Genomic DNA, 25,832 nt, shown 5'->3' on the forward strand with positions numbered 1-25,832 from the left:
GCCTCCCACTGCCCCTGTGGATGCTGCTGCTTGTTCCCTACCTGTAGCCTCCACCTACCTGTTCCCAGGCACCAACATTGGCTGGGGAGAGATCACTGAACTCCCACAGATCCGTAGAATGATGTTCATATCAAGCTGCTGTGCTGGGACTCTAACCTAACTGGAGTCTCATAGATTTCTGATGGGATCTCAGAGGGTGGGCACCAGGGTCTATGCCACATGGGGATGTTGCTCGCCCCATCCCCTGCCATTCTGCTCTTTGATTTCATCTGAGGATTGGGCTCTGTTCTTGGTTTCTCACCTGCCCTCTTTTTCCCCACCAGGATAGAGCCTGTTCAGAGCTCTGCCCCATGAGCTCTGCAGGGTGCTCACATCCTTCCACCTGGACAATACTCTGAAACCTTCAAGATTCTGGCCAGATATCCCACTTGCTACCGCCCCTGTAGAACTTCAGGTGTTGCCTCTCCCTGGACACCTTCCAGGCCTGCTTCTCCCATGGTTTGCTCCAGCCCCAGCGATATCAATGCCGCAGATACCACGGTTGAGGCTGCTGTCCTCTGAGCCCTGATCACTGAACGGTCAGTGACCTTTTCTGTATCCAGCATCTGTTGCATTAGCAATTAATGTCTTATTTACTAATTATCTGATCCATCAACTAGTCTATAAAGTAATATGATTGATGGAATAATAAAGTAGAGCTTCTTATTACATGAATATAATGAGAAGATAATCATTCATTCAGCAAATATTTACTCTGAGCATTGTATTAAATGTAGGGTGACACTGATAAATAAGACAGGGAAGGCTCCTGTCCATATCAGCTTAAACTCACTTTACCCATATCTGAGTCTAAATATAGCCATTTCATATAAAAGTGGCTATAAAAATAGTGTACATTTTAAATTTATTATCTAAAATGAGATACTCCAGAGAGAGAAAGAGGGAGCTATTAATAATTAGGCTATGACAGTAAACATAAACCAGGACAGGCCCTTTAGGCAGTATTGTCACTGTAGATATCAACTCTCAATAATAATTGACCAAATTCACACTGAACTAAAACTAAACTTAAAAATATGAAAAGTATGTTGACTTTCTTGTGTTTATGAATCTCTCATCAGTGAATTTAAGTACAGAGAGACAAAATATATATGTATATATTCAACCATAAGAATATTTAAAGATAATTATAAAGAATATTTAAAGATAATTATCCACTAACACGCGTATTTCAAAAACACAATGATAGTAAGTAACATGGATTTCAAGCACCCCTGGAATTATATGTGGACATCCTGAGTGAATCATAAAACAAATAAAGTCTATGAAGTCTTTATGTAGGAAATGGAACTTACCTCTGTAACTTGGAAATGTCACTCACTTCAAAACTGGCCTTCAGCGTTCTCCTTAGGAGACCAAATGCCGCGAGGCGATTGTAGCTAGGAGGGAAATGCGGATGAGGATACAGAATTTGTGGAGAGAGCAGCTGTTGACAGTGTGAAGGCATGTTGGTTAAAGGAATGTGAAAAGGAAGAAAGAGTGCAATAATGATAACTTTATGACTAAGACCCAGTTTAAAAGATTCACCTGAAACCTAAGTTAGAAATGAAGGACTCTTCTCTTGTGCCAGAGTTCTTCACATCTGTGTGTCGGGATACACGGCTCCCATGGAGGCTGTCCTGAGACACAGAGTTCAGAGCAGATGGCGGTCTGGCGGTCTTCACGGCAGCCCTCCACAGCATGGCTGCAGCCTGAGGCTCTTGGGTCCCCGTCACAGCCTAGCTGTGCCACTAGTCAAGTTCTGGCCAACTCCTCTGCCTAAGCGCCAGTTCCTGGCATTACAAACATTCAACCCTGACAATCACTGTAAACACTGTCTCTTTTTTTAAAAGTACAGTCTATCTCACCCTCATTATCTTGTGAGCAGGTCCTATGTATTATTGAATTTTTTTTTTTTTTTTTTTTTTGAGATGGAGTCTCGCTCTGCTGCCCAGGCTGGAATGCAGTGGCATGATTTCAGCTCACTGCAACCTCTGCCTCCCAGGTTCAAGCAATTCTTGTGCCTCAGCCTCCCAAGTAAATGGGATTGCCGGTGTGTGCCCATCTAATTTTATATTTTTAGTAGAGATGGGGTTTCGCTATGTTGGCTAGGCTGGTCTCAAACTCCTAACCTCAAGTGATCCACCCGTCTTGGCCTCCCAAAGTGCTGGGATTACAGGCATGAGCCACCACGCCTGGCCTGTTATTTGCTTTTCTACCTTTGGCTCACAAAAATGTGCCTATCAGAGAGTAGTTATGTAATGTAGAATGAATGATTACATTAATGCATTTATCAATAATTTAATATTGAAGCAAAATATTGGGCCATTACCAATAAGTTTGGATGTACTCCTAGAAATGGCATTAGATAAATTTAAGAGTGCAACATAAGAAAACATAAGAAAATCAATAAGCAGCTATAAATTGCACTGATATGGTATGATCTGGATATATTTGCCTCCTAGCAGGAAATCACAAAATATAGTGTCTTATGGCTTCTTTAGAAATGACTATTTCTATTTCTAAATATGCCTAATAATTGTTTATCTCTCTCCTAATGAAAAGGTAAGGGCAACTAAAAAGAATGAACTGAGTCTCTCATAGAATTGTTAGTCAGCTAGATGACAAATAATTTCTAATTTAGTGATATGATTCATATACCCAGAAATTCCTAAGGAGGCTGTTCATCTTTGCACAGAGACTTTTCTTGCCTCAGAAAGCACACCTTCACCACCAGGCTGTGGAGGGTCCTCTGAAGATGAGGGACTCTCAGGGCAACATGGGGGCACGGTGAGAGCTGAGGGTCCCACCTGCCTGACTACAAACGGCGTACTCAAAGGATGTCGGCGCTTCAGTGATAAGAAAACGGATGGGTTCATCTATCACTCATCCACTGACTCACGTCTTCATCACTTACTAAACACCTCCCGCATGATAGTCACCACGGGAAGGAGGAACACGAAGACAGTCTACAGAGCAGCCCCTGCTCCTTGGGAGCCCACAGAGTGGGAGAACCAAAGCTGACACACGACCCGGCTACAAGAGAACTGACATAGACTGGAGAGTTGTACAAACCAAGGGTGCTCCAGCTTCTTCTGGACAAGGTTCAGGAAAGGCTCTGGAGGTTGGGCCAAATGCAGAAGACAAGGCAGTCATGTACTAAAAATCTCAAATTCTTTCTCAAATGTGTCTATACCTGCAGTTCACTTTTTCAGGAGAAGTTCCTGGTTGTGGAGAGAAACGTTCAGCTTTCCACTCTCTCTTGTCCCAAAACAGGCATCGGATCCACTGGAAATGTACTGTATAGTTCACTGCCTTCGCTAAATATTTGTTTGGAGGTTTTCTGTCATAGTCAGCATCCAATAAGGATAAATAGCCTACATTGGCATCTAAAAAGAGAAAACATAAATTAAAAATACAACCTGAGGTTTGAAGAAAAGCATTCTCCATTTTAAATGCAGAGAAACTAGGCAGATAGGTGGGGACAAGGAGTAGAGATGAGCAAGAACTGAAAGACAGCATCAAATTCTAGACATTTTCTGTCCTTGAAGCATTTAAATTTTGATTAAATCCACCCAGTCAAAGCTCCTGGATGCAGATATGAATTGAGGAACGGTAGAGAATTGGGAAGAAAAACAGTGTTTCTAGCATCCCTTATGTTCCAAGTGCCCCCTGACACCCTGAACAGGCCACCCCCTGACCCTAGTGGGGATGGAAGAGGGTTGAGTCAGTTTCTTTAGCTGCCATTCAAGCCCACTTCCTGCTCCTCGCCAGTTTGTCAGCCAGCCTGTGAAATTTCGGTATACCCAGAGTCTGAACCCATTCTGGTAAGGACGGCACAATTACCCGTGGAGTTTTAGCCTATCATTTTTTTTTAATGTTTAGCCTACTTTTTATGTTTAGAAGCAAAAGTATTTAATACTCTATTTATTTAAAAATTGCCCCAAGACTTTTTAATAAATGGTGTTGGGACAACTAGACATTAGCCCTTTGTAAAAATATGGGCACCTCATGCTATAAAAAATAATAATAAATATTAGCAAATCAGATATCTAAATATAAGAGAAAAAACAAACTGCACAAGCACTGAGGAACACATGAATGACTTCTTTTATAATTTCGAAGTAAGAAATAAATTTTGAACTATGGCTCAAAATCTAAGAGTCTTACAAGAAATGGTGGATAAATTATTATTTTTAAAATAGCCTAACATATAAAGAGCTCTTAAATATCAAGAAAAAACAAACTCAATACAAAAATGGGCATATATGAACAATTCACAGAAAAAAAGTGGATAATGGTTTTAAATATATAAAAAAATACCCAACTTAATTCATATAAAATGCCTATTAAAATGAACATTTCTCAATTATATACATGACTGGCAAAACTCAACAGCTTGAAAATCCATCCTGTTGGCAAAGAAGTGGGAAAACAGGCAGCGTCAGACACTGCTGGAGGTGAATGTGACAATACTTACCAAAACCACATAGGCATTTACTGTTCAACCCAGGAACACCCTATCTAGGAATTAAACTTGAAGATACACTCCTCCCACTACATTTAATACAGTATATGCGCAAGTCTTCCATGTGAATACATAGGAGACTGGCTGTATAAACTATGGTCCATCTATACAATGGAGAAGCACACAGCAGTTAAAAAAAAAAAAAGATATTGATGAATAAATACATATGAAGTGATTTCTAAATATGTCATTTAACTAAGAAAAGCACAATGCAAATGAGTGTAAGAAATAAGGGGAAATAATGTGGGTAGGCACGGGCTTATTTTCCCAAAAAGAAACATCAGAAAAACAATTCCCATAAAATTACAATAATCGAGGCAGGGTGCAATGGCTCAAGCCTGTAATCCCAGCACTTTGGGACGCCGAGGCAGGTGGACCACCTGAGGTCAGGAGTTCGAGACCAGCCTGACAAACATGGAGAAACCCCGTTTCTACTAAAAATACAAAATTAGCCAGGTGTGGTGGCACATGCCTGTGATCCCAGCTACTTGGGAGGCTGAGGCAAGAGAATCGCTTGAACCCAGGAGGTGGAGGTTGTGGTGAGCCAAGATTGTGCTATTGCACTCCAGCACTCCAGCCTGGGCAACAAGAGTGAAACTCCAGTCTCAAAAAAAAAAAATATATATATATATATAATCATCGTTCTTCACAGAACTAGACAAAACAATCCTAAAATTCATATGGAATCACATAGCCAAAGCAATACTAAGCAAAAAGAACAAATCTGGAGGCATCACATTACCAGACTTCAAACTATACTACAAGGCTATAGTTACCAACACAGCACGCCAGTGGCATAGAAATAGGCATGTAGACCAATGGAACAGAATGGAGAACCGAAAAATAAGGCCAAATACCTAAAGCCAATTTATTTTTGACAAAGCAAACAAAAACATAAAGTGAGGAAAGGACACCCTGTTCAACAAATGGTGCTGGGATAATTGGCTAGCCACATGTAGAAGAATAAAACTGGATCCTCATCTCTCATTTTATGTAAAAAATCAACTCAAGCTGGATCAAAGACATAAATCTAAGACTTGAAGCTGTAAAAATTCTAAAAGATAACATCGGAAAAACTCTTCTAGACATTGGCTTAGGCAAATAATTCATGACCAAGACCCAAAAGCAAATGCAATGAAAACAAAAATAAATAGATGGGACCCAGTTAAACCAAAAAGCTTCCGCAAAGCAAAAGAAATAATCAGCAGAGTAAGCAGACAACCAACAGAGTAGGAGAAAAAATCTGCAAACTATGCATGTGACAAAGGACTAATACCCAGAATTTACAAGGAATTCAAATAAATCAGCAAGAAAAAATAAGCCCATCAAAAAGTGGGCAAGGACATGAACAGACGATTCTCAAAAGAAGATATGTAAATGGCTAAAAATATGTGAAAAAATACACTACATCACTAAGTAATAGGGAAATGCAAATTAAAACCACAGTGAGATACCATCTTACTCCTGCAAGAATGGCCATAATTTTTAAAAATCAAAAAATACTAGATGTTGGTGTGTATGTGGTGAAAAGGGAACACTTTTACACTGCTTGTGGGAATGTAAACTAGTACAACAGGACCAACCTAAATGCCCACCAACCAACAACAGGATAAAGAAAATATGGTATGTGTGCACCATGGAATACTATTCAGCCATAAGAAGGAACAAAACAATGGCATTTGCAGAAACCTGGATGGAGTTGGAGACCATTATTCTAAGTGAAGCAACTCAGGAATGGGAAACCAAATATTGTATGTTCTCACTTATAAGTGGGAGATAAGCTATGAGGATGCAAAGGCATCAGAATGATATAATAGGACTTTGGGGACTTAGGGGTAAGGATGGGGGCAGAGAGATAAAAGACTACACATAGGGTGCAGGGTACACTGCTCGGGTGATGGGTGCACCAAAATCTCACAAATCACCACTAAGGAACTTATTCATGTAACCAAAAACCACCTGTTCCCCAAAAACTACTGAAATAAAATAAAATAAAGGAAACAAATGGAAACAATTACCTATAAGGACTAGGTGAGAACAAGGTAGAGGAATAAGGCTGTTGAAAGATTTAGCTCTGAATACATACATCTTTAAATGTGCTTTAGACATCTGAACAATACAAATGTCTCACAAATTCAAAACATAAATTAATGTTAAAAAATGGGGCTGGGAACCGTGGCTCACGCCTGTAACCCCAGCACTTTGGGAGGCCAAGGAGGGTGGATCACCCGAGGTCAAGATTTCGAGGCCAGCCTGACCAACATGGTGAAACCCTGTCTCTACTAAAAATACAAAAATTAGCTGGGCCTGGTGGTGCATGCCTGTAATCTCAGCTATCGGGGAGGCTGAGACAGGAGAATCGCTTGAACCCAGGAGGCAGAGGTTGCAGAGAGCCAAGGTCGTGCCATTGCACTCCAGCCTGGGCAACAAGAGTGAGACTCTGTCTCAAAAACAAAAACAAAAACAAAACAAAAGGATAAAAGTAAGCCTTAGCATTAAGTACATGCAAAAAAGTAAACCTAGCTATATATAAAATGTATAGCAAAACCCCACAGAGAAAATAATTAATTCGACTAACTTTTGACTATGTGCTGTTACTGTAATATATCATGTAAGAATGTAAAGTCAAAACTAAACCAAAAAAGTCTAGAAAGAAATATTGAATTTTATCTGGTAGAATTGTGATTGTTAAGGGTACAGATGCTTTAATTCTAAAACGATTTTGTGTATACTGTAGGATACAGCAAAGTGAATTTTGCTCATTGGAAACTGGCTCTCAAGTTCTCATGTTTTGGCAACTGGAATTCTCACTGTAGGAGAATGGGGATCTGAACACACAATGGGAGAATGTAAGAAGGAACCCTGGGTGTTGCATTTGAATTAAGGCATTGCCAGGAACTCATTTTACACGCGCGCACACACACACACACACACTTGTTAAATCAATGACGCCCCAATAGCAATGAGCAAATGTGATGTGCAGTTCTTGTGTTCTAATTTCATTTCCCATCAATGAACCAAGCCTCATTGAGGACATGGCCAGTTCCAAGAAAGGGCTGGCCAAACACAGGATAAGCCAGGACACCCTGGTGTCCCAGAAAGTAAAGAAGCACTTGAGGATCGTGATGTCATGTCAAAAAAACCTCAAGTAGCAACTTGGAGGAGCTCCCATTGGAATAATTTGTGCATCAAAAAGTAAAACAATGGAGGTGAACTAAACACATTGAATTTTTAAGAAACGCTATGCACCATAGAGACAAGAGAGCAAGAGTAAGATAGAGAGAGACAGAAGCTCTTCTTTACTGAAGAATGCCAGCTAATTCATGGTGGAATTAGCAAATCACCATTTTGTAGCCTTCTATGTACCTATATCACCCATGGATCCTTAAAATCATGGGGTGACAGTTTGTAGGGGAAGAAGATACTAAGATGGTCTCACAAGTATCATCTCTCAAAGGGGAAAATGGAGAGACTGGAGGTTCTTCCCCAAGCAAATTACCAAACTTAGCACCATCGCCTATGGAATATGCTGCCAATCATTTGTGAGCTGAATTTAATCATGAGGAAACAGCCAGGCAATTTCCTGAATGTACAACATTCAGAAAATAACAAACCTAAGCTCATAAAAAAAAGTCTGAAAAAAAAAAAGGTAAAAATTGGGAGGGTGTTGTAGATTTTTAAAGGGACTATATAAAAACACAGCAACAAAATGCATTCATGAACTTTGACCTACTTCTGATTAAAAAATATAAAGAGCTATAGAAGGCATTTGGGGGGATTTTAAAAATTAACTGTGGATTACAGAATAGATATTCTTGAATTAATGTTGATTTCTTTTCCTTATGTTAGGGTACTGAGTTTTGTAGAGAATGACTTTGTTTTCATGAGATGTTTACGTATTTAGGGGTGGTATGTCACAGGGCCTGCAACGTTCTCTCCAATGGCTTGTCCTCTCCCTCAAAAACATCCCCCACCCACGTGTGCACACCTGTACACATGCAGATAAGGCAAATGAGGCAGAAATCAACAAATGGTGAATCTCAAGGAAAAGGATACAGGTATATGTTGTACATATTTTTCTAATAGGCTATCAACTTGAAATTACAATAAAAACTGTGAAAAGGAACACACGAAAGGCAACATTAAAAAATACCATTGAGAACTTGAATTTAGTGAGCAATACAGTTTGATTCATTTTTAAAAGAAACAAATGCTGGTTCTCAGAGGAAAATAACTATATCCCAGTAAAAATGTAGAGACAATGGGTCTGGCCCACTCACTGACAGTCAGAAGCCAGCTCCTCTCCAGGGCCAGGGCCTCTGGAAGTCAGTGTAAAGCGCGTGTATAGTGAGTTGCCTGTGGGTGCCACTTCAGCCCACTGAGCTTCAGTTTCTTGCATTTTTGGGGAGGCTCAGAATCCTAAGCCACCAGGGGCAGAACATGGAGAAGGGGTGAGCCCCAAACTTCACACTCTGCCCCCACACTGCTTCAGAGGGGGTCCTGTGCCCTGTTGATAATGTGAGATACAGAGACGTCTCAGAAGTCCTGGGTCAACTCTGCGGTCAGGGAAGCTCAGCAGAGGTTAGTTTGAGGGAAGCAAGGCAGGAGGGTGCTGTAGGCAAAGACTCAGCCTGAGCACACACAGAGCCCTGAGGGTCAGGAGGAGGCGCGAGAGACCAGCTGGGGAGGGATTGGCAGGGCAGCGAGTAGCAGCAGCCACTGCGTCACAAGGATGGTGCTCACCATGGGCAGTTTCCATGTGGGGTATCCACAGTGGAGCAGTTTGTTTATAAGCAAGCAGAGAAAAAGGATTTTGATGTTTTTGTCATGAATAAAGAAAAACACCACTATACATACAAAGGTGATAGGGGATGTTTTAATCATGTCAACAGAATTGGAAAAGAAGGCGCCTTGCCCACTGACCTTTCTGAGAAGCAGCAGGTATATAAATCTGCACAATTGACTCGTCCCAGAAGTAGATCTGCTTCACAAGAAAATCAGAGGGAGTAGGTTTCTCAGAGAATCTAGGAGATAAAAACAAAATAAGAATTTCTCAATTTTTTTCTTCTCTCTCAAAGATTTTAGTCAAATTTCTATCAAGAGTTTACTCAATTTGTGCAAAATATCCTTGTCACTGCAAGGAGGTAGCCTGGGACTAAAAAGGATCAATGTGCTTAATTCCACGACGCCACCTGGTCTCTTAGTAAAAACTCCCACATAACACTTTCACCCTACACCTCATTAAAAATAAACACTTTGGCCGGGCGCAGTGGCTCACACCTGTAATCCCAGCACTTTGGGAGGCCGAGGTGGGCGGATCACCTGAGGTTAGGAGTTCAAGACCAGCTTGACCAACATGGTGAAACCCCATCTCTACTTAAAAATACAAAATCAACTGGGTGCGGTGGTTCACACTTGTAATCCCAACTACTCGGGAGGCTGAGGCTGGAGAACTGCTTGGGAGGCAGAGGTTGCAGTGAACCGAGATTGCACCATTGCACTCCAGCCTGGGCAACAAGAATGAAACTCCATCTCAAAAACAAACAAAAAAACAAACCAAATAACAAACACTTCAGTAGCAAACAAAGTACAAGAATGGCCAGCACAGTCTGTAGGAGTAAGACAAACAGCACTGGCTACACGTGGTTAGGGAGGGGCACTGCAGCACACACACATATGTTTGCATGTTTATATTAACTTTTTACCATAACCTGTTTGTAGATAAAAGATAGCAACACAAAGCTAAATAGTAGTCTTAGTAGTTAGACTCAGAAATTCCTCAGAACTGATTTACTTTTTCTGCATGTGACTTAAAGAAATAAATTAAAATCCAAACTCTAAGCAGATAGCCACTTTTAGACATCGAATGGTTAGCTAAGTTGGCAGAATGAAGGTCAGGCCAACAAGCAGAGATTAAACTGTGTGCTAAGGGCTGTGTGGACAGCGTCTGCATAAGATACAGCCTCGTTCACGAGAACCCTTTAATGTAGTTGAGATGCCCACCTAACCAACCAGGAGGAGTAGAACAGTGAGCATCTTTGCCACATAGACTAAACACATGGGGACTCGGAGAAGGAAAGTGATCAAGGCCCTGCCCATCCAGACCTCCAACGAACTCTGCAGACTGTTGGTTTCCATTAGTACCTGTGCTGTAGAATTTCAAACTATCTTTTCAATAGTCACTTACCTTCCCAATAGTCAATTACCTTCCCAGGTAATTTATTTATTAACTGGGGCCTATACAAATCTCGTGAACTCAACATCCCTGAGAAAAATAATTGTTTTATCAAGTTTCCTTAGATATACAAATTTAAACACATTTTCTCCTTTCGGAAAAATAAAAAAAATCTAGCTCAGACCTATGCCGAGAGAATTAGATTTCTAAATGAGACTGTATATGCATTATCACTAATAATTATAATGCTTCTCACTCTAATAATGTTAACAAGCAGGAATCCAAACTCAAAAACCAAAGTCAGGAAGCTTACTGTCTGAGCGGCAGAATAGATAACAATTTCTTTAAACAGTAAGCTTTATTATTGCTTTAAAAACACAATTTAATTCACTGATTTTTTTTCACAAAACATTCCTAAGGACAATATGTCTTACTCCAATCTCATTCTCATTGTAGCTGTCACCATCAACACACCTTACTAGCAACATGACAGGAAATGCCCTTGTAACAGGTTTGGAAAATTCAATTTCTATCTGTAGAGATTCCTGGGGGTTTTCAGAAAGTTCAGTGAACTGATGGAGATTCACTTTATCCCGAAGCAATACAAATGTTGTTTTATTTCTCCTATTATCCTGTCATCACAAAGAAAACAAGTTAAGCAAAATTTGCCTTTGGTAAAATAAACACATTAAAAATCAGCCAGCAGAGCCTAAATGAAGCAGAGATACCGAGAAAGGCTCTCCTTACCGGGCCATCTTCCTCCCCAAACTCGACCATCACGGGTTTCCTTAGCCATTGCCTGTTGATGGGTCTTCTGCTGGAGCAGGTATACAGGTTGAGGCCCACAACTCCACCAATCTTGGGGAACAAAGACCATCTCAGAGCAAATGACAGCAAGCAGTGGACTTAAGTGAGAAAAGCAGCAAACCAAAGTATCGTGGTACTGTATTACACTTACATAAAATTGTATGTCTGATATTAGAGGTTAGCATACAAAAATAAACCAGTTTTACTAGTCAGGATGGCAGGATTGGAGTGAATACAATGCTTCATTTGCATCATTCTTATTAAAATTAAATATTTCTAAAGTATTTTGAAGTTTTTTTTATTTTAAAGGCTATTACAAAAGAAATATCTGCTCATTGTAGACAATCAGGAAGGTACAGAAAAGTATATGGAAGAGTGAAGAACAGCTTTTCTATAGTCCCATTGCTCAAACAAATCATATTTCAGGATGTCGAGTATCAAATTTTGCTATGTAATAGAGTACATATTTGGCAATTTAGTCGTCTGTATCTATATATAGAGAGATGTATATACACACACACACATATACATACACACATATATATATATTTTTGACACGGAGTCTTGCTCTGTCACCCAGGCTGGAGTGCAGTGGTGTGATCTTGGCTCACTGCAACCTCTGCCTACCGGGTTCAAGCAATTCTCCTGCCCCAGCCTCCCAAATAGCTGGGACTACAGGCGCGTGTCACCACGCCCTGCTAATTTTTGTATTTTTAGTAGAGACGGGGGTTTCACCATGTTGGTCAGGTTGGTCTTGAACTCCTGACCTCAGGTGATCCACCCACCTCGGCCTCCCAAAGTGCTGGGATTACAGGCATGAGTCACCATGCCCAGCCTCAGTTGTCTATATTTTTGCAGTCTTCCCAAATTACTAAAATTCCCTGATTGACATAATATCGATTAACTGTATATGAACTCTATCCTTATGTTGAACACTTAGGTACATTTCTATTTGAGTTATCATAAATAATGTTGTTTTGAGTAAATAAATAAGACAAGACATCTTGCTCTGAACAAATCTTTTCTCATTTCCTTAGCATAGATTCTTACAAGTGTAACAGTGTAGGCCAGGTTGTTGCTGGATGCCTAGTTGACAAAGTGCTTTCCAAAAGGTCACACTGACAAACGCCATGGTTTACTCACTGCACCTCCACAAAGCAGTAAGTGTTTTTAAATAATTGCACTTTTGTGGGTTAAAAAAAAACATTTTAATTTGTGTTTTTTATTGCTTGTTAGTTTGAATTATTTTCATATGCTGATTAGCCATTTCCATTTCCATTTAAAGAAGCAAATGCTGTAAAAGATGAGTATTTTTTGACCAAAATAAGATGTATCTCATCAATTTGTCCATACATCCATCAGACATTTGTTGGGTCACCAAATGAGCCACGTACTTGAGCCAGACTGGGCTCTGGGGCTACAGAAATACAGAGAATCCTTGCTCTCTGGCCTTCCAAACTCACTCACGGTGACCCTGGGGTAATTCACAAAGCTTCCGAGTGGATGTCTACAAAATTGCCAAGTGGCTGGGACAATCCTCCCTGACTTCCCCATCCTCACATCCCCCTTTCACTGTGGTCCCCTGTTTCTCCTGACCTCCCAGGGAGCCAGGGGCCACCCTGCAGGTTCAGCCCAGCTGTGCCTCTCCGGTGAGCAGGGAGGATGGGGGTAAGCACTGCCATGTCCTCAGCAACCCCTTCTTAAGTGTCATTCAGGTATACTCCGCATTTGCTGTTAGAACCATATCTTCATTGATCTAAAGACAAGATTGTCTGGGCGCGGTGGCTCATGCCTATAATCCCAGCACTTTGGGAGGCTGAGGTGGGCGGATTGCGAGGTCAGGAGATCGATACCATTCTGGCTAACGTGATGAAAACCCGTCTCTACTAAAAATGCAAGAAAAAATTAGCCGGGCGTGGTGGCAGGCGCCTGTAGTCCCAGCTACTCAGGAGGCTGAGGCAGGAGAATCGCTTGAACCCAGGAGGCGGAGGCTGCAGTGAGCTGAGATTTGTGCCTCTGCACTCCAGCCTGGGCGACACAGCAAGACTCTGTCTCAAAAAAAAAAAAAAAAAACAAAGACACGATTGGCCACAATGCTTGCATCATCACTGCATCACATGCTGCAACTCCCCAGAGCCTTCTGTTCTCTGACAATGGATTAGAAGGCCTCAAGGAAACACTGCATGGGCCCAGTGACCCAGATGAAAGTGACATCTAGTTTTGCCAGGAGTTTTCTGAAGAAGCTAATCTTCTAAGAGGAGTAGAGTCAGCAACATGTTCTAAGTGGCCCCTCTTGACACTCAGAGGGTGCAAACATGCAAAAAACAGGTGCAAATATGCCAACCTAGTCTCTTTTTTTGTCATTAAAGCCCAATTACTGCAAATCTGAAATGGTCATTAGAAGTAGCAGGTCATCTGTCAGCTTGTACCTTCCCAGGAGCTTGGCGCCCTGGATATGGGTTCTTCTTGAAGAGTATGAGCTGGCTAATGTAGCATGGGCTCTGTGCCTCCGCCCCAGCAGGATTGTGCCCAGCAAGGTCACCAGGTAAATGCACCTGGAGAGATCCCAGGCTCTGGACAGAGCTCTGAAGGTTGTAATGAAAAAGGGTCCGGAACTCCATCTGCCCAGTGCTAATGTGGTTCAAAGGGAGACAACCCTGAAACACAGAATACACGGAGTGGGATGTTTATAACACAAATGTCCGAACTGTCTTGAATCCAGACCAGGGGAGAGGGGAAAAGTAGTTAAAAAGATAGCCCATCTCAAGTTAGATTGGATGGCAGGAAGCAAGAGCGCAGGCCTTAGGACTCAGTGCTGGGTAAGTAGGCAATGAATGTTCTTAAACACTCGTGAGTAATGATGATGATTATTAGTAGGTTCAGATAGACTATTTACTTGCTAATTTCCCAAATGTTACAGTAGCCATCAGTTAAATAAGCCAGCAAGACTGGAGAGGGATGCTAAATTGGCAGGAGAGGAAAGCCAGAAGCCTATTCACTTACTTCTTCTTGAAAGCACTGGCCATTTCATAAAGTAAAAATTAAAAAATCTCAGAGACAATTTCCAAAGTTACCAGAGCAGAAATAAATGAAATAAACTTTGGCCTTTTTAAGCAGTTATGTATCAGCAGGCCTACTTTAAGAATTACTGAGTGTAATAAATCATTTGCATTACTTCACATCATTCCTGAAAAAAAACCAGAAAGTATCCTGAGAAATAATGTTTCTGAGTCAAACATCCCAAGTATCCCAGATGAAAACCTACCAAAACAAAAAAGGATAAAATAGAAGCAAGGTTTCACTGGAAACCTTATCATATTACCATGAAATACTTAAAATTCAAAATCAAAGTCTCCAAATACCAAACTGCCACCCAGAAAAATAAACACAGTACTTCAGAAACTGATTCTGTTTTTGGTTTTGAGAAGCAATTACAAATACAGGTTAACATCCTGGCAGAGGGAAATAGTATTTTTATGGATGGAGAAAAAGTGTGACTTACCAACAATAAATCTGAGATAACCGTAATTCCTTCTTCATGTAGATAGCCTTCCTCCTTCGAGTTCCCTTGCTCAGAGAGTTCCCAGATTCTAGATATGAGACCGATGAGTTCAAGCCTCACTCCTTTGTCAACGACAAATGGCCCTGAGGACTGGCCCTGAGCAAGGAGCGCCCGGGTATATTTGAAGATGAGAACTGCACTCATTAAGCTTAGCTGCACGAACCGAAAAGATGTCAATAAAATGCTTCACGGAGTATGATGCATATATTCTTACCTCTTTGATTATTATAAGGAATTAAAATGATTGAACCACGGGCCAAGAGAACTGGATTTAAGTCCAGGTTTGTCTTTAGGTGATTACTGGCCAACTTCCTAAGAAACAGGTTGCTTTCTGATATTCAGCCTCTTGACCAAAGGAAAATAAATGACCTCTATGTTTTATGAGGTTACTTGGTTTAAACCCCAACAACCACTTGGCAAATCCCTTCACAAATTAGCCCCCACCTCCTCCCACAGCCTTCTCCCTCCCCATTACCTATGTGCATTCTTATCTCAAGCCACCTGAATCTCTTATTGTTTCCAAAGAATTGAGGCTTTTTCTTGATGCCCTAGAGATTCCCCCACCTGCAGTACCTTTACCCTCGTTTGGATTGGCAAAATCCATCCTACTTTTCTCTCTCTCTTTTCCTTCTCCCCGTCCCCCCTCCTTTTCTCTCTCTCTCTCTGTCTCTCTCTGTTTAGAGATGGGGTCTCACTCTGTCCCCCAGGCTGGAGTGCAGTGGCACAAGCATCACTCCCTGCAGACTCGAACTCCTGGGTTCACATGATCCTCCCACCTCAGCCTCCCAAGTGCTGGGACTACAGACATGCCTGGACTTCTCTTGATTTTTCTGAAATCTTAATGTAGTCCCCTTTCAAATCTACACAAAAGTAGAGAGAATAGTATAGTAGCATAATATGCCTATCACCCAACTTTAACAATTATTCGCTTGAATATTCTTTCTTCTATTCTCCACTCAACTTTTAAAAAATATTTAAAAGCAAAAGGCAAATCTCAGATATTATTTTTATCCATGAACAATTTAGTGTGTAGTACTGACAGATGAGGACTCTTTCTAAAAACATGCCCACAATGCCATTATCACATCTAACAAAACTATGATTCTTTACTATGTTTTTTTTTTTTTTTTTAATCTGATACAGCGTCTCTCTCTGTCACCCAGGCTTGAGTGCAATGGTGCGATCTCCGCTCACTGCAACCTCCGCCTCCAAGGTTCAAGCGATTCTCCTGCCTCAACCTCCCGAGTAGCTAGGATTACAGGCATGCGCCACCATTCCCAGCTAATTTTCATATTTTTAGTAGACACGGGGTTTCACCATGCTGGCTAGGCTAGTCTGGAACTCCTGACCTTGTGATCCGCCTGGCTCAGCCTCCCAAAGTGCTGGGATTACAGACGTGAACCACTGCAGCAGGCCCTACTACATATCTTTTAAAACCAACCTCAAATGTCCACGAGACAAAGTCAGCTGCACCACTGCTTGTGTTTGTGAAGAATTTTGTCATTCTCCTAATCATAGGACTAAGCATATTTATTGAAGTATATCTGTTTGCAACTTCATTCATCGATGCTTAAAAGACACAGACTAATATTTTTCTTCTTTGTACCCTAGAAGCTCCTAGCAACTGCTAGATAATGTGTGTCCATGAAATGAAATTGAGATTCTGTTTTCTATTGGCCATGCTTATTTAACCACAATGATATCTAATGGCTTAGATATACGTTTTAAAATCTAGTTCTTTCACCAACAATAAGGTTACACTAGTTTGGAAATGCATTTAAACCACTATTAAAGGCCCTTTACATGAGGTAGTTACCACGGATATTAGGACTTAAAATGAAAGAATAGTTTTTAAATTAAACAAATGCTTTAAAGAATATATTATACCCACTTTCACAATGCCCACTTTTTTGACCAAAAATATCAGAAATGGTCACTTTAAGAGGACAATCATGTTCGGTTTTATTTCCCACTCTGAACTAAGAACTGTGGCAGACCCTGGGGTTCAGAGATGCATGAGAGAGGGACAGTGGTGGGAATGATTTGATATCTACAAGATTTGTGCTCTGGAGCCTCATGTAGGGTCATCGCTGGGAAGTAATTCCATTTTCCAGGTCCCTCGAGCCCAGGTGAGGCCATGTGTGCTCACCAGGGGAAGGTGAATGCAGCGAGGTGTGCACCTGCAGGGCCACATGGCTGACAGGCAGCATACCTTCTCCATGTGCCATTCCCCTGATTTAGGAAACCACAGAGTGGAGGTGTTGGGGGCACAAGATGGACGGGGCCAGAGTCCCTGAGTCACCACGAGGGAGACCACCCACTGAACACCTGCTATGGAATGTGTGCGAATGAAGAAAAAACATCGGTTGTATTCAGCTTCTGGGATTTCAGGGTTATCTGTTATAGCAGCTAACGTTATTTCAACTAAAATCTTAACTGTATTAAGTTTGTGTCGTAAGAGGTTAAGTAGTCTAAAGTTGGAAGACAGATGTACAAAAAGAAATTACAAATCAAAGGTGTTGAAGTGCTAAAACAAAGTCATGTACAAATTGGTCTCAAACAAAATGAACTCTGCCTTCAGATCTTTGTGAAGATTTCATGGAGAAAGTGGCATTTGAATCTACCCTTGAAGAGAAAGTAATATTTTTTCCAGGGGAAGAAGTAATCTGCTCCAGTTACGGGAAAACATACCATTTCAAGGACATAAAGGGCATCCTAAATGCTGCCTATGTTGGGTTGCGTGCACAATGAGGTGCAGAGAGTCAGGTAAAAATGGATGAAGTCCATTTGTATGATACAAAGCACAATCAGGCCGGGTGTGGTGGCTCACGCCTGTAATCCCAGCACTTTGGGAGGCCAAGTTGGGTGGATCACCTGAGGTCAGGAGTTCGAGACCAGCCTGACCAACAAGGTGAAACACTGTCTCTACTAAAAATACAAAAATTGGCCAGGTATGGTGGCTTGCACCTGTAATCCCAGCTACTCAGGAGGCTGAGACAGGAGAATCGCTAGAACCCGGGAGGCGGAGGTTGCAGTGAGCCGAGATTGCACCACTGTGCTCCAGCCTGGGTGACAGAGCAAGACTCTGTCTGAAAAATGAAAAAAGAAGAAGAACAATTGGATTTTGTTCTCAAACTACTAGAAAGTAGTATTCTGAACAAACAGATGACATGACCCAGTGTGTTGTTTATGAAGACAGCTAATCAGAACAGAGGAGAATGATGATGCTGTCCCACCTAGACTGGAGATTGTTGGAGTTGAGCGGCCCTCAGTGAGGAGGGAGGAGGGATGGAAGGAGGACAGGCCATGCAGCCACCTTTCCTGTATCCATTCCCCATTTCTCCTGAGCTGCTGCCATGTGTCACGTATATGGTATTTCTGCACCAAAGAGGAAGGGCCCTGGTATCAGGGAGTTGACATTCCAGTAGGGGAAGAGCAGCAATAAATAAATAAATGAGATAGTTGCTGTTGTGAAAATACTGAAGGAGACAGCCTGTAACAGGAAGGATGACTTCAGATGGTGGGTCTAGGACAACGTCTCTAAGAAAGTAGCATTTGTGTTGAGAGTTAACGAAAGGTCAGCTCTTTGAGAAGCCAAGGGGAGGCACTGCAGGAAAAGGATCAAGGCAGCACTCCTGGAGGACGGCTAGAAAGGGGGAGAAAAGCCAGGAGAGGAGGACAGAAGGCAACAAGGAGCTAGACACTGCAGGTGCAGAAGATGTTTGGTTTCTATTCCGCACACAACGAGTAGCCATGGGGAGTGCTGAGTGGGAGAATGACACTCACTGACTCAGGCTTTTACAATGACTCGACTGCTGTGTGTAGCATGTATTCTAAGGTGACCTGAGAGGAGGCAGGGAGGACAGGACAGTGAGAGAACATGCCAGCCTGGATGAGAAATGACATATGCTTGGATTCAGGTGGGGGGCAGTAGAGGCAGGAGAGATAGAAAGATTCTAGCTATGTGTTTGATGAAGAACAGACAAGACTTTGTTATAAGCGAATGGAGAGGGGAAGAAAGACTCTGGTGACACCTGGGCTTTAACATGGGATTCTGCATGGACGGCGCTGCCCTGTCCTGGGCTGAGGAAAGTAGGAGGAACACGGGGTTGGAAGGGGTCGGGGGAGGAGCCCACTCTGCCATGCTGGGTCTGTGCAGTTTCGGCCCATGTGGAAATGAGAGCGAACTGGGGTGCTTCAGTCAGGTTTGGGTTGGAGGTGTAGGATGTAGAGTCCCTATCAGATGGATGTAAAATGGAAGGAGTGGATGAGATCACATAGGGAGGAGGTGTGGACAGAGAATCTAGGTGACCCAAGACAAAGCCCTGAGGCACTGACCACGTAACTGTAGATGGGAGGAGCCAACAGGAGTCAGCCAAGAAGGCCAACCAAGAAACCATGTCATGAAGCCAAGAGAAGAGTGTGTCCTCCAAAGCAAGGTGAGCCCCACAGAAAGTCCCTGGGAGGGAGAGAATGGGGAGCAGAGGGTATCCAGTGGATTTGGCCAGATGGAGATCTGCTGTGACCTTGGCAGGAGCAGCGGCAGTGTGGAGATGGAGATGGAAGGCAGAGTTCGAGGATCTAAAATGTATGAGAAGCCACGTGTGGTGTTGCGCACCTGTGGTCCCAGGTCCTTGGAAGGCCAAGGCAGGAGGATGGCTTGAGTCCAGGAGTTTGAGGCAGCCTGAGCAACCCAGTGAGACCTCATCTCTTAAAAAGACACATACATAAGAGACAACAAGTATAGCCCAGAGCAGGCTCAGAACTCACTTTTTAAATGCTCTGCTGTGAAGACGAACATAAAAGTTGGGTGGAAGCTGGAAGCAGGTTTGATTTCACTGGAGGGATTTTTTAAAAAAAATAAATGAGATTCTAAGCATGTGCAGGACCATTCAGCAGAGAGAAGTGGAAGTAGCAGCAAAGAGTGGAAAATGAAAAGAGATGAGCTCCGGAGAAGGCAAGGTGGGCAGGAGCAGGACTGTGCCACCTGCAGCCACGCAGGTTGGACATTGTCTAACGCTGGGGCACCCTTCATTCAGACTGAGATGAGGGACAATGAGGGGAGCCTGGAGGAGAGCTCCACACAAATAAAGGGAGAAGCCCGTGCAGGGACTGGAGATTCCTTCTGTGGTGACAGAGCATGGCCACAGTTAGATTCACAGACTGGAAGTAGATGAGAGAATGACGCGTGTTCTTCTCATCTCTCAAGCAGCAATGAAGGCATCAGCCGACAGGGAGGAAAGTGTGCCAGAGACTCAAGAAGAAAAGAAGATGTGACGAAGGGAAAATCCAATGCTATGTGTTACCAATAAAGAACAAGCCCCTCGCCGAAAGTATTCATAGCATGGACAGAATGTGTTCTCATCCATTTCTACTTTGGGATTCCAAATTTCTTTCTTTCTTTTCCTTCCTTCCTTCCTTCCTTCTTTCCTTCTTCCCTCCTCCCTCCCTCCCTCATTCCCTTCCCTTTCCTTCTTTCTTTCCTTCCTTCCTTCCTTTCTCTCTCTCTTTCTTTCCTTCTTTCTTTTTCTTTCTCTCTTTCCTTTTCTCCCTTCCCCTTCCCTCCCCTCCCCTCCACTCCCCTCCCCTCCCCTTCCTTTCCTTTCCTTTCTTTTTATGACAGAGTCTCGCTGTGTCCCCCAGGCTGTAGTGCAGTGGCACAACCTCAGCTCACTGCAACCTCCACCTCCTGGGTTCAAGCGATTCTACTGTCTCAGTAGAGTATTTCTCCCGAGTAGCTGAGACTACAGATGCACACCATCACTCCTGGCTAATTTTTATATTTTTAGTACAGACGGGGTTTCACCATGTTGGTCAGGCTGGTCTTGAACTCCTGACTTTGTGATCCGCCTGCCTTGGCCTCCCAAAGTGCTGGGATTACAGGTGTGAGCCACCACTCCTGGACTGGATTCCAAATTTCTATATTCAAAATATCTGAGATGGGCTTTGCTATTCAGATGAATTCTTAAGGGAAAATCACATTTCTAATCTAAGTGTCAAAATATGATTCTGGACAGTGTATTTTTCAAGAACTGATCATGTCCCTCAAAACTATATAAAATAGCAGGAAAATATTCTTGGGAAAAAATTGCACTTACCTTATTAGAGAAGCTCACGAGGTCCCTCAACATAAGAACAGAATCAATCATTTCTTCCTGACCGGGAGAAACAACAACAAAACAAAAAGAAAATGCAGGGAGAGGAAAATTAGCTTGTTTGGGTTAAAGTTACATTTTGCCTATGTAGAAATAGCACAGATTCCCTGCTTTTTGGCCAAGAGACCAATTGGAAGCCAGACCTTCTGTAGAGAGACCATTACTGTGGTGTCCAGTTTTCCTGGAAATCCAACATCTCTCCTCAATGTGCCCCCGGACATCCTCAGCACACCTCACCAGGGAACTGACATGAAGGCTGATGAAATAAGGGAACAGAGCTAAGCAACATTTTTCTTTCTTTCTTTCAGATGGAGTCCTGCTCTGTCGCCCAGGCTGGAGTGTAGTGGCGTGATCTCAGCTCACTGCAGGCTCTGCCTCCTGGGTTCACACTATTCTTATTCTCCTGCCTCAGCCTCCCGAGTAGCTGGGACTACAGGCGCCTGCCACTACTCCCGGCTAAATTTTTTTTGTGTGTATTTTTAGTGGAGACGGGGTTTCACTGCGTTAGCCAGGATGGCTCCATCTCTTGACTTTGTGATCCGCCTGCCTCAGTCTCCCAAAGTGCTGGGATTATAGGCGTGAGCAACCACACCCAGCCAGAGCTAAGCAACATTTTAAAAAAGGGTTAGGAAGAATGAGAAAAAAATTACATCAAGTGAAGTAATTGTAAATGTAATGAAATAAGATGTATTATTTGTAGATGTGAATATTCTCTATTGACAATTATAAGACAGCAGTTGCAGAAATTCTGTGAGCAAGGACAGTCACATTTGAATACGTGGTGATTTCTTCAGAAGTTGCACACAATTGTGAGCTTAACTCTCCAAGATAAAATCAGACTGTTTTACATAAGTTGTACTTAAACAAACTTTAGCAGAATTATCTGTAACAGTGATTGACTTGGTCATTCTCTCTTTTATAAACTAGCAGCATTCATTTGTGATATATATCAGCTGACTAGAGAGACCACAGCCATGTATGGGAACTGAGCTGGCTGGCCCTCTTGGTCTCATTTCTTGCCTGTGTTTCAAAAGCATGACAACTTGCTAGTGAGCCAGCCAATCATGGCTCACAAACTCACAAACTCCTCTGGGACACAACTCACCCTCCTCTGGGCCATACCTGATCTACCAAAGCTAATTTGCATACTGAAGAAATTAATGCATCCTGTATTCGTGACCATTGGTTGCAGGAGGCAGTTTTGTCCTCCTTAGACAAACGACTCAGGATTCTGGTGATCACAGTGATGTAGTTCCTGATTTCTGTGTAACTCCCCATCAGCTGGAGGGTAGAGAGGTTTTTCAGGCTGGAATTATATCTGAAGGAAAAACAAGAGTTATCATTACTGTTCCAACACGTGGCAAAACTTTTCACCCTGCCTACCAAGAGTGGGATGGGCTTTGTTGTAAAAATACCTCTTGGACAGGTCAGGGTAGAAAGAGAATGATGCAAAGGAGAATTGGTCTGTGCAATGGAAACTCTAAAAAGAGGCAGTATGCCATAATATAAAATTTTACAAAAACTCCTTTTATCAGAAGTAAAAAAGGCACAAGAAACCAGCTACTAATATAGAAGCATCATGGCAAGTGAAAGAACGTATTCCAGAGCCAGACAGAGATACCAGACAGTGCTACAGCTGGCCGGAGTTTATGACTCCGGGTTTCAATAATTGGGTATTTATTTACTTATTTACAAACAGCATACTTACTTGCACTGGAAAAGATAACACAATATTGTGAAAAGAGGCCTATGCATGTGGTCAAAGGTCAGTTCCAGCCCTTGCTCTGCAATTCATCTGCTGTATGAGCTCAAGGTTTGTTTAAGAGAATAAATGAGCCTCAGTTTCCAAATGTACAAAATAGAAATTTTCATCTGGATACATCGCAGTGGGTCATTGCAAGAAGTAAATTAATCAGAAATCATGTTCTAATTGATTAGAAAATGCATCATGGGCTCTATACACATATACTTAAGTTCACCCTTGACCACTAAGTGATTCATGGAGACTAAAACCCTAGGAACCCAAGCTAAAGATAAAAAGAACAAATAAATCTGAGCAGAAACATCACTGGCTGCACAACGAGGGGAAGTATACTTTACAGAATTCATCTTGTCAAACTAATATAAACCAATGACCAAACAAGCAAAAACAGTGACCACAAGCCCAGGAAAAGGAGGTGGGCCAATCCCCAGAGTGGCTGCAATACATTATCTAAAATGTCCAGTTATCAATGAAAAATTATGAGACATCCAAAGAAACATTAAGTGTGACCCAAACATGAGAAAAATAAGCAGGCAATAGAAAATGCCTATGAGGAGACTCAAATGTTGGATTTAGCAAGGACTTTGAAACAGCTATTATAAACATGATTCAAAGAATGAAAGGAAACCATAGTTTTAAAAATCAAAGGAAGTGAGAACAATGATTAGCCAAATACAGACTATCAATAAAGAGACAGAAACTATAAATTTATAAGTTATAGAGAGAACCAAAGGGAAATTCTGAAGTTACATATATAATAATTATAACAAAAGAGATGTTCAAAAGTAAATTTGAGAAAAGAAAGAATCTAGAAACTTGAAGACAGAGCAAGAGATTATAAATAACAGGAAGAAAAAGTAGGAAGAAAATGAATAGCAACTCAGAGAAATGCTAAACAATTAAGTTCCTGAATTACCTTTTTCCCTCTCTTCTTATTTAAAAAGCCATTCCATAAAGACATTTCTATAGAGCTGTACTGTCGGGCCCATAACACACAGAAATGTAATATAACAAGAACACAAAGGCCAGGCACGGTGGCTCATGCCTGTAATCCCAGCACTTTGGGAGGCTGAGGCAGGTGGATCACCTGAGGTGAAGAGTTCAAGACCAGCTTGGCCAACATGGTGAAACCCCATCTCTACTAAAAATACAAAAAATTAGCTGGGTGTGGTGGTGTGCACCTGTAATCCCAGCTACTTGGGAGGCTGAGGGAGGAGAATCGCTTGAATCCGGGAGGCAGAGGTTGCAGTGAGCCAAGATCATGCCATTGCACTCCAGCCTGGGTGACAGGGCGAGACCTCATCTCAAGACAAAACAAAACAAAAAACAACAACAACAAAAAACACAAATAAGGGAGGTGGGAATAAAACTATATATTTTATTATATATAAGAATAAAGAAATGAGACTAGATGGTAACTTAAAGCCACAGGAAGACATGAAGACAAACAAAAATACTAAATAAGATGAATATACATAAAAGCAATTTCTAAAAACATATTTGTGCTCTCTTCTCCAGTTTATTTAAAAGACAGAAAACTGGCCAGGTGCGGTGGCTCACACCTGTAATCCCAGCACTTTGGGAGGCCGGAGTGGGCAGATCACCTGAGGTCAGGAGTTCGAGACAAGTCTTACCAACATGGAGAAATCCCATCTCTACTAAAAATACAAAATTAGCCAGGCATAGTGGCGCATGCCTGTAATACCAGCTACTTCAGAGGCTGACGCAATAGAATCGCTTGAACCCAGGAGGCGGAGGTTGCAGCGAGCCAAGATCGTGGCACTGCACTCCAGCCTGGGCGACAGAGCGAGACTCTGCCTCAAGAAAAAATAAAAAGACAGAACATTTTATAAAACCATAATTATAATATTGGACTGCTGGGTTTGTAACACTGAGAGATGTACCATACATAATAATCATAACACAAAAAGGGAAGAGGAAATGAATCTATAGAGGAGTAAATTTTCTACATCTTGCTGAAATTAATATAAATTTGAAGTAGTTTCTAGTAAGTTAAAGTGTATATCGTAAGCCTGAGTGCAACAACTAAGAAAATATCTAAAATACATACTTAATAATCATTAAAGGAGTGAAAATGGTACACTAGAAAATACTTAACATAAAAGGAGGCAGTAAAGAAACAGAGGAACAAAGCAATAATGAGACATGTAAAAAATAAGCAAAATGGCATACATAAATCCATCCAAGCACATCAATAATAATATTAAATGTGAATAGATTACATGATCCAATCAAAAGGCAGAGATTGTAAGACTATATACAAAACCAAGATTCAACTATATGCTGTCTACTGGAGTCTAGCTTAGGTTCAAGGATAAAATTAGGTTGTAAGTAAAAGGATGGAAAGAGACATGCAAACAGTAACAGCAAAGCATGTAGAGTGGTTATATCTTTTTTTTTTTTTTTTTTTTTTTTTTTTTGAGACGGAGTCTCACTCTGTCGCCCAGGCTGGAGTGCAGTGGCCAGATCTCAGCTCACTGCAAGCTCCGCCTCCCGGGTTTACGCCATTCTCCTGCCTCAGCCTCCCAAGCAGCTGGGACTACAGGCGCCCACCATCTCGCCCGGCTAGTTTTTTGTATTTTTTTTTTTTAATAGAGACGGGGTTTCACCGTGTTAGCCAGGATGGTCTCGATCTCCTGACCTTGTGATCCGCCCGTCTCGGCCTCCCAAAGTGCTGGGATTACAGGCTTGAGCCACGGCGCCCGGCCTAGAGTGGTTATATCTATACCAGACAAAAAAGAAATTAGACAAAAACAGATAGTAACAATAAAGAGGGACGTTTT

General features: G+C 41.9%; 1 protein-coding gene across 1 annotated transcript in view; it reads right to left on the bottom strand.

Annotated features, from left to right (window-relative positions):
- The window catches only part of PKD1L1 (polycystin 1 like 1, transient receptor potential channel interacting), a 186,103-nt gene that overhangs the window by 73,970 nt on the left and 86,301 nt on the right, over positions 1–25,832 (bottom strand). The window contains exons 25-33 of the mRNA XM_033194210.1: positions 22,389–22,584; positions 21,210–21,266; positions 15,052–15,264; positions 13,979–14,206; positions 11,490–11,600; positions 11,217–11,374; positions 9,491–9,591; positions 3,236–3,428; positions 1,356–1,439 (exon numbers count right to left, since the gene is read on the bottom strand). Of these exons, the coding sequence (XP_033050101.1) occupies positions 1,356–1,439; positions 3,236–3,428; positions 9,491–9,591; positions 11,217–11,374; positions 11,490–11,600; positions 13,979–14,206; positions 15,052–15,264; positions 21,210–21,266; positions 22,389–22,584 (1,341 nt within the window). The remainder of the gene's footprint in view (positions 1–1,355; positions 1,440–3,235; positions 3,429–9,490; positions 9,592–11,216; positions 11,375–11,489; positions 11,601–13,978; positions 14,207–15,051; positions 15,265–21,209; positions 21,267–22,388; positions 22,585–25,832) is intronic.

This window comes from Trachypithecus francoisi, unplaced genomic scaffold, assembly GCF_009764315.1.
Source record: "Trachypithecus francoisi isolate TF-2019V2 unplaced genomic scaffold, Tfra_2.0 Lachesis_group4, whole genome shotgun sequence".
Classification (NCBI taxonomy): Eukaryota; Metazoa; Chordata; class Mammalia; order Primates; family Cercopithecidae; genus Trachypithecus; species Trachypithecus francoisi.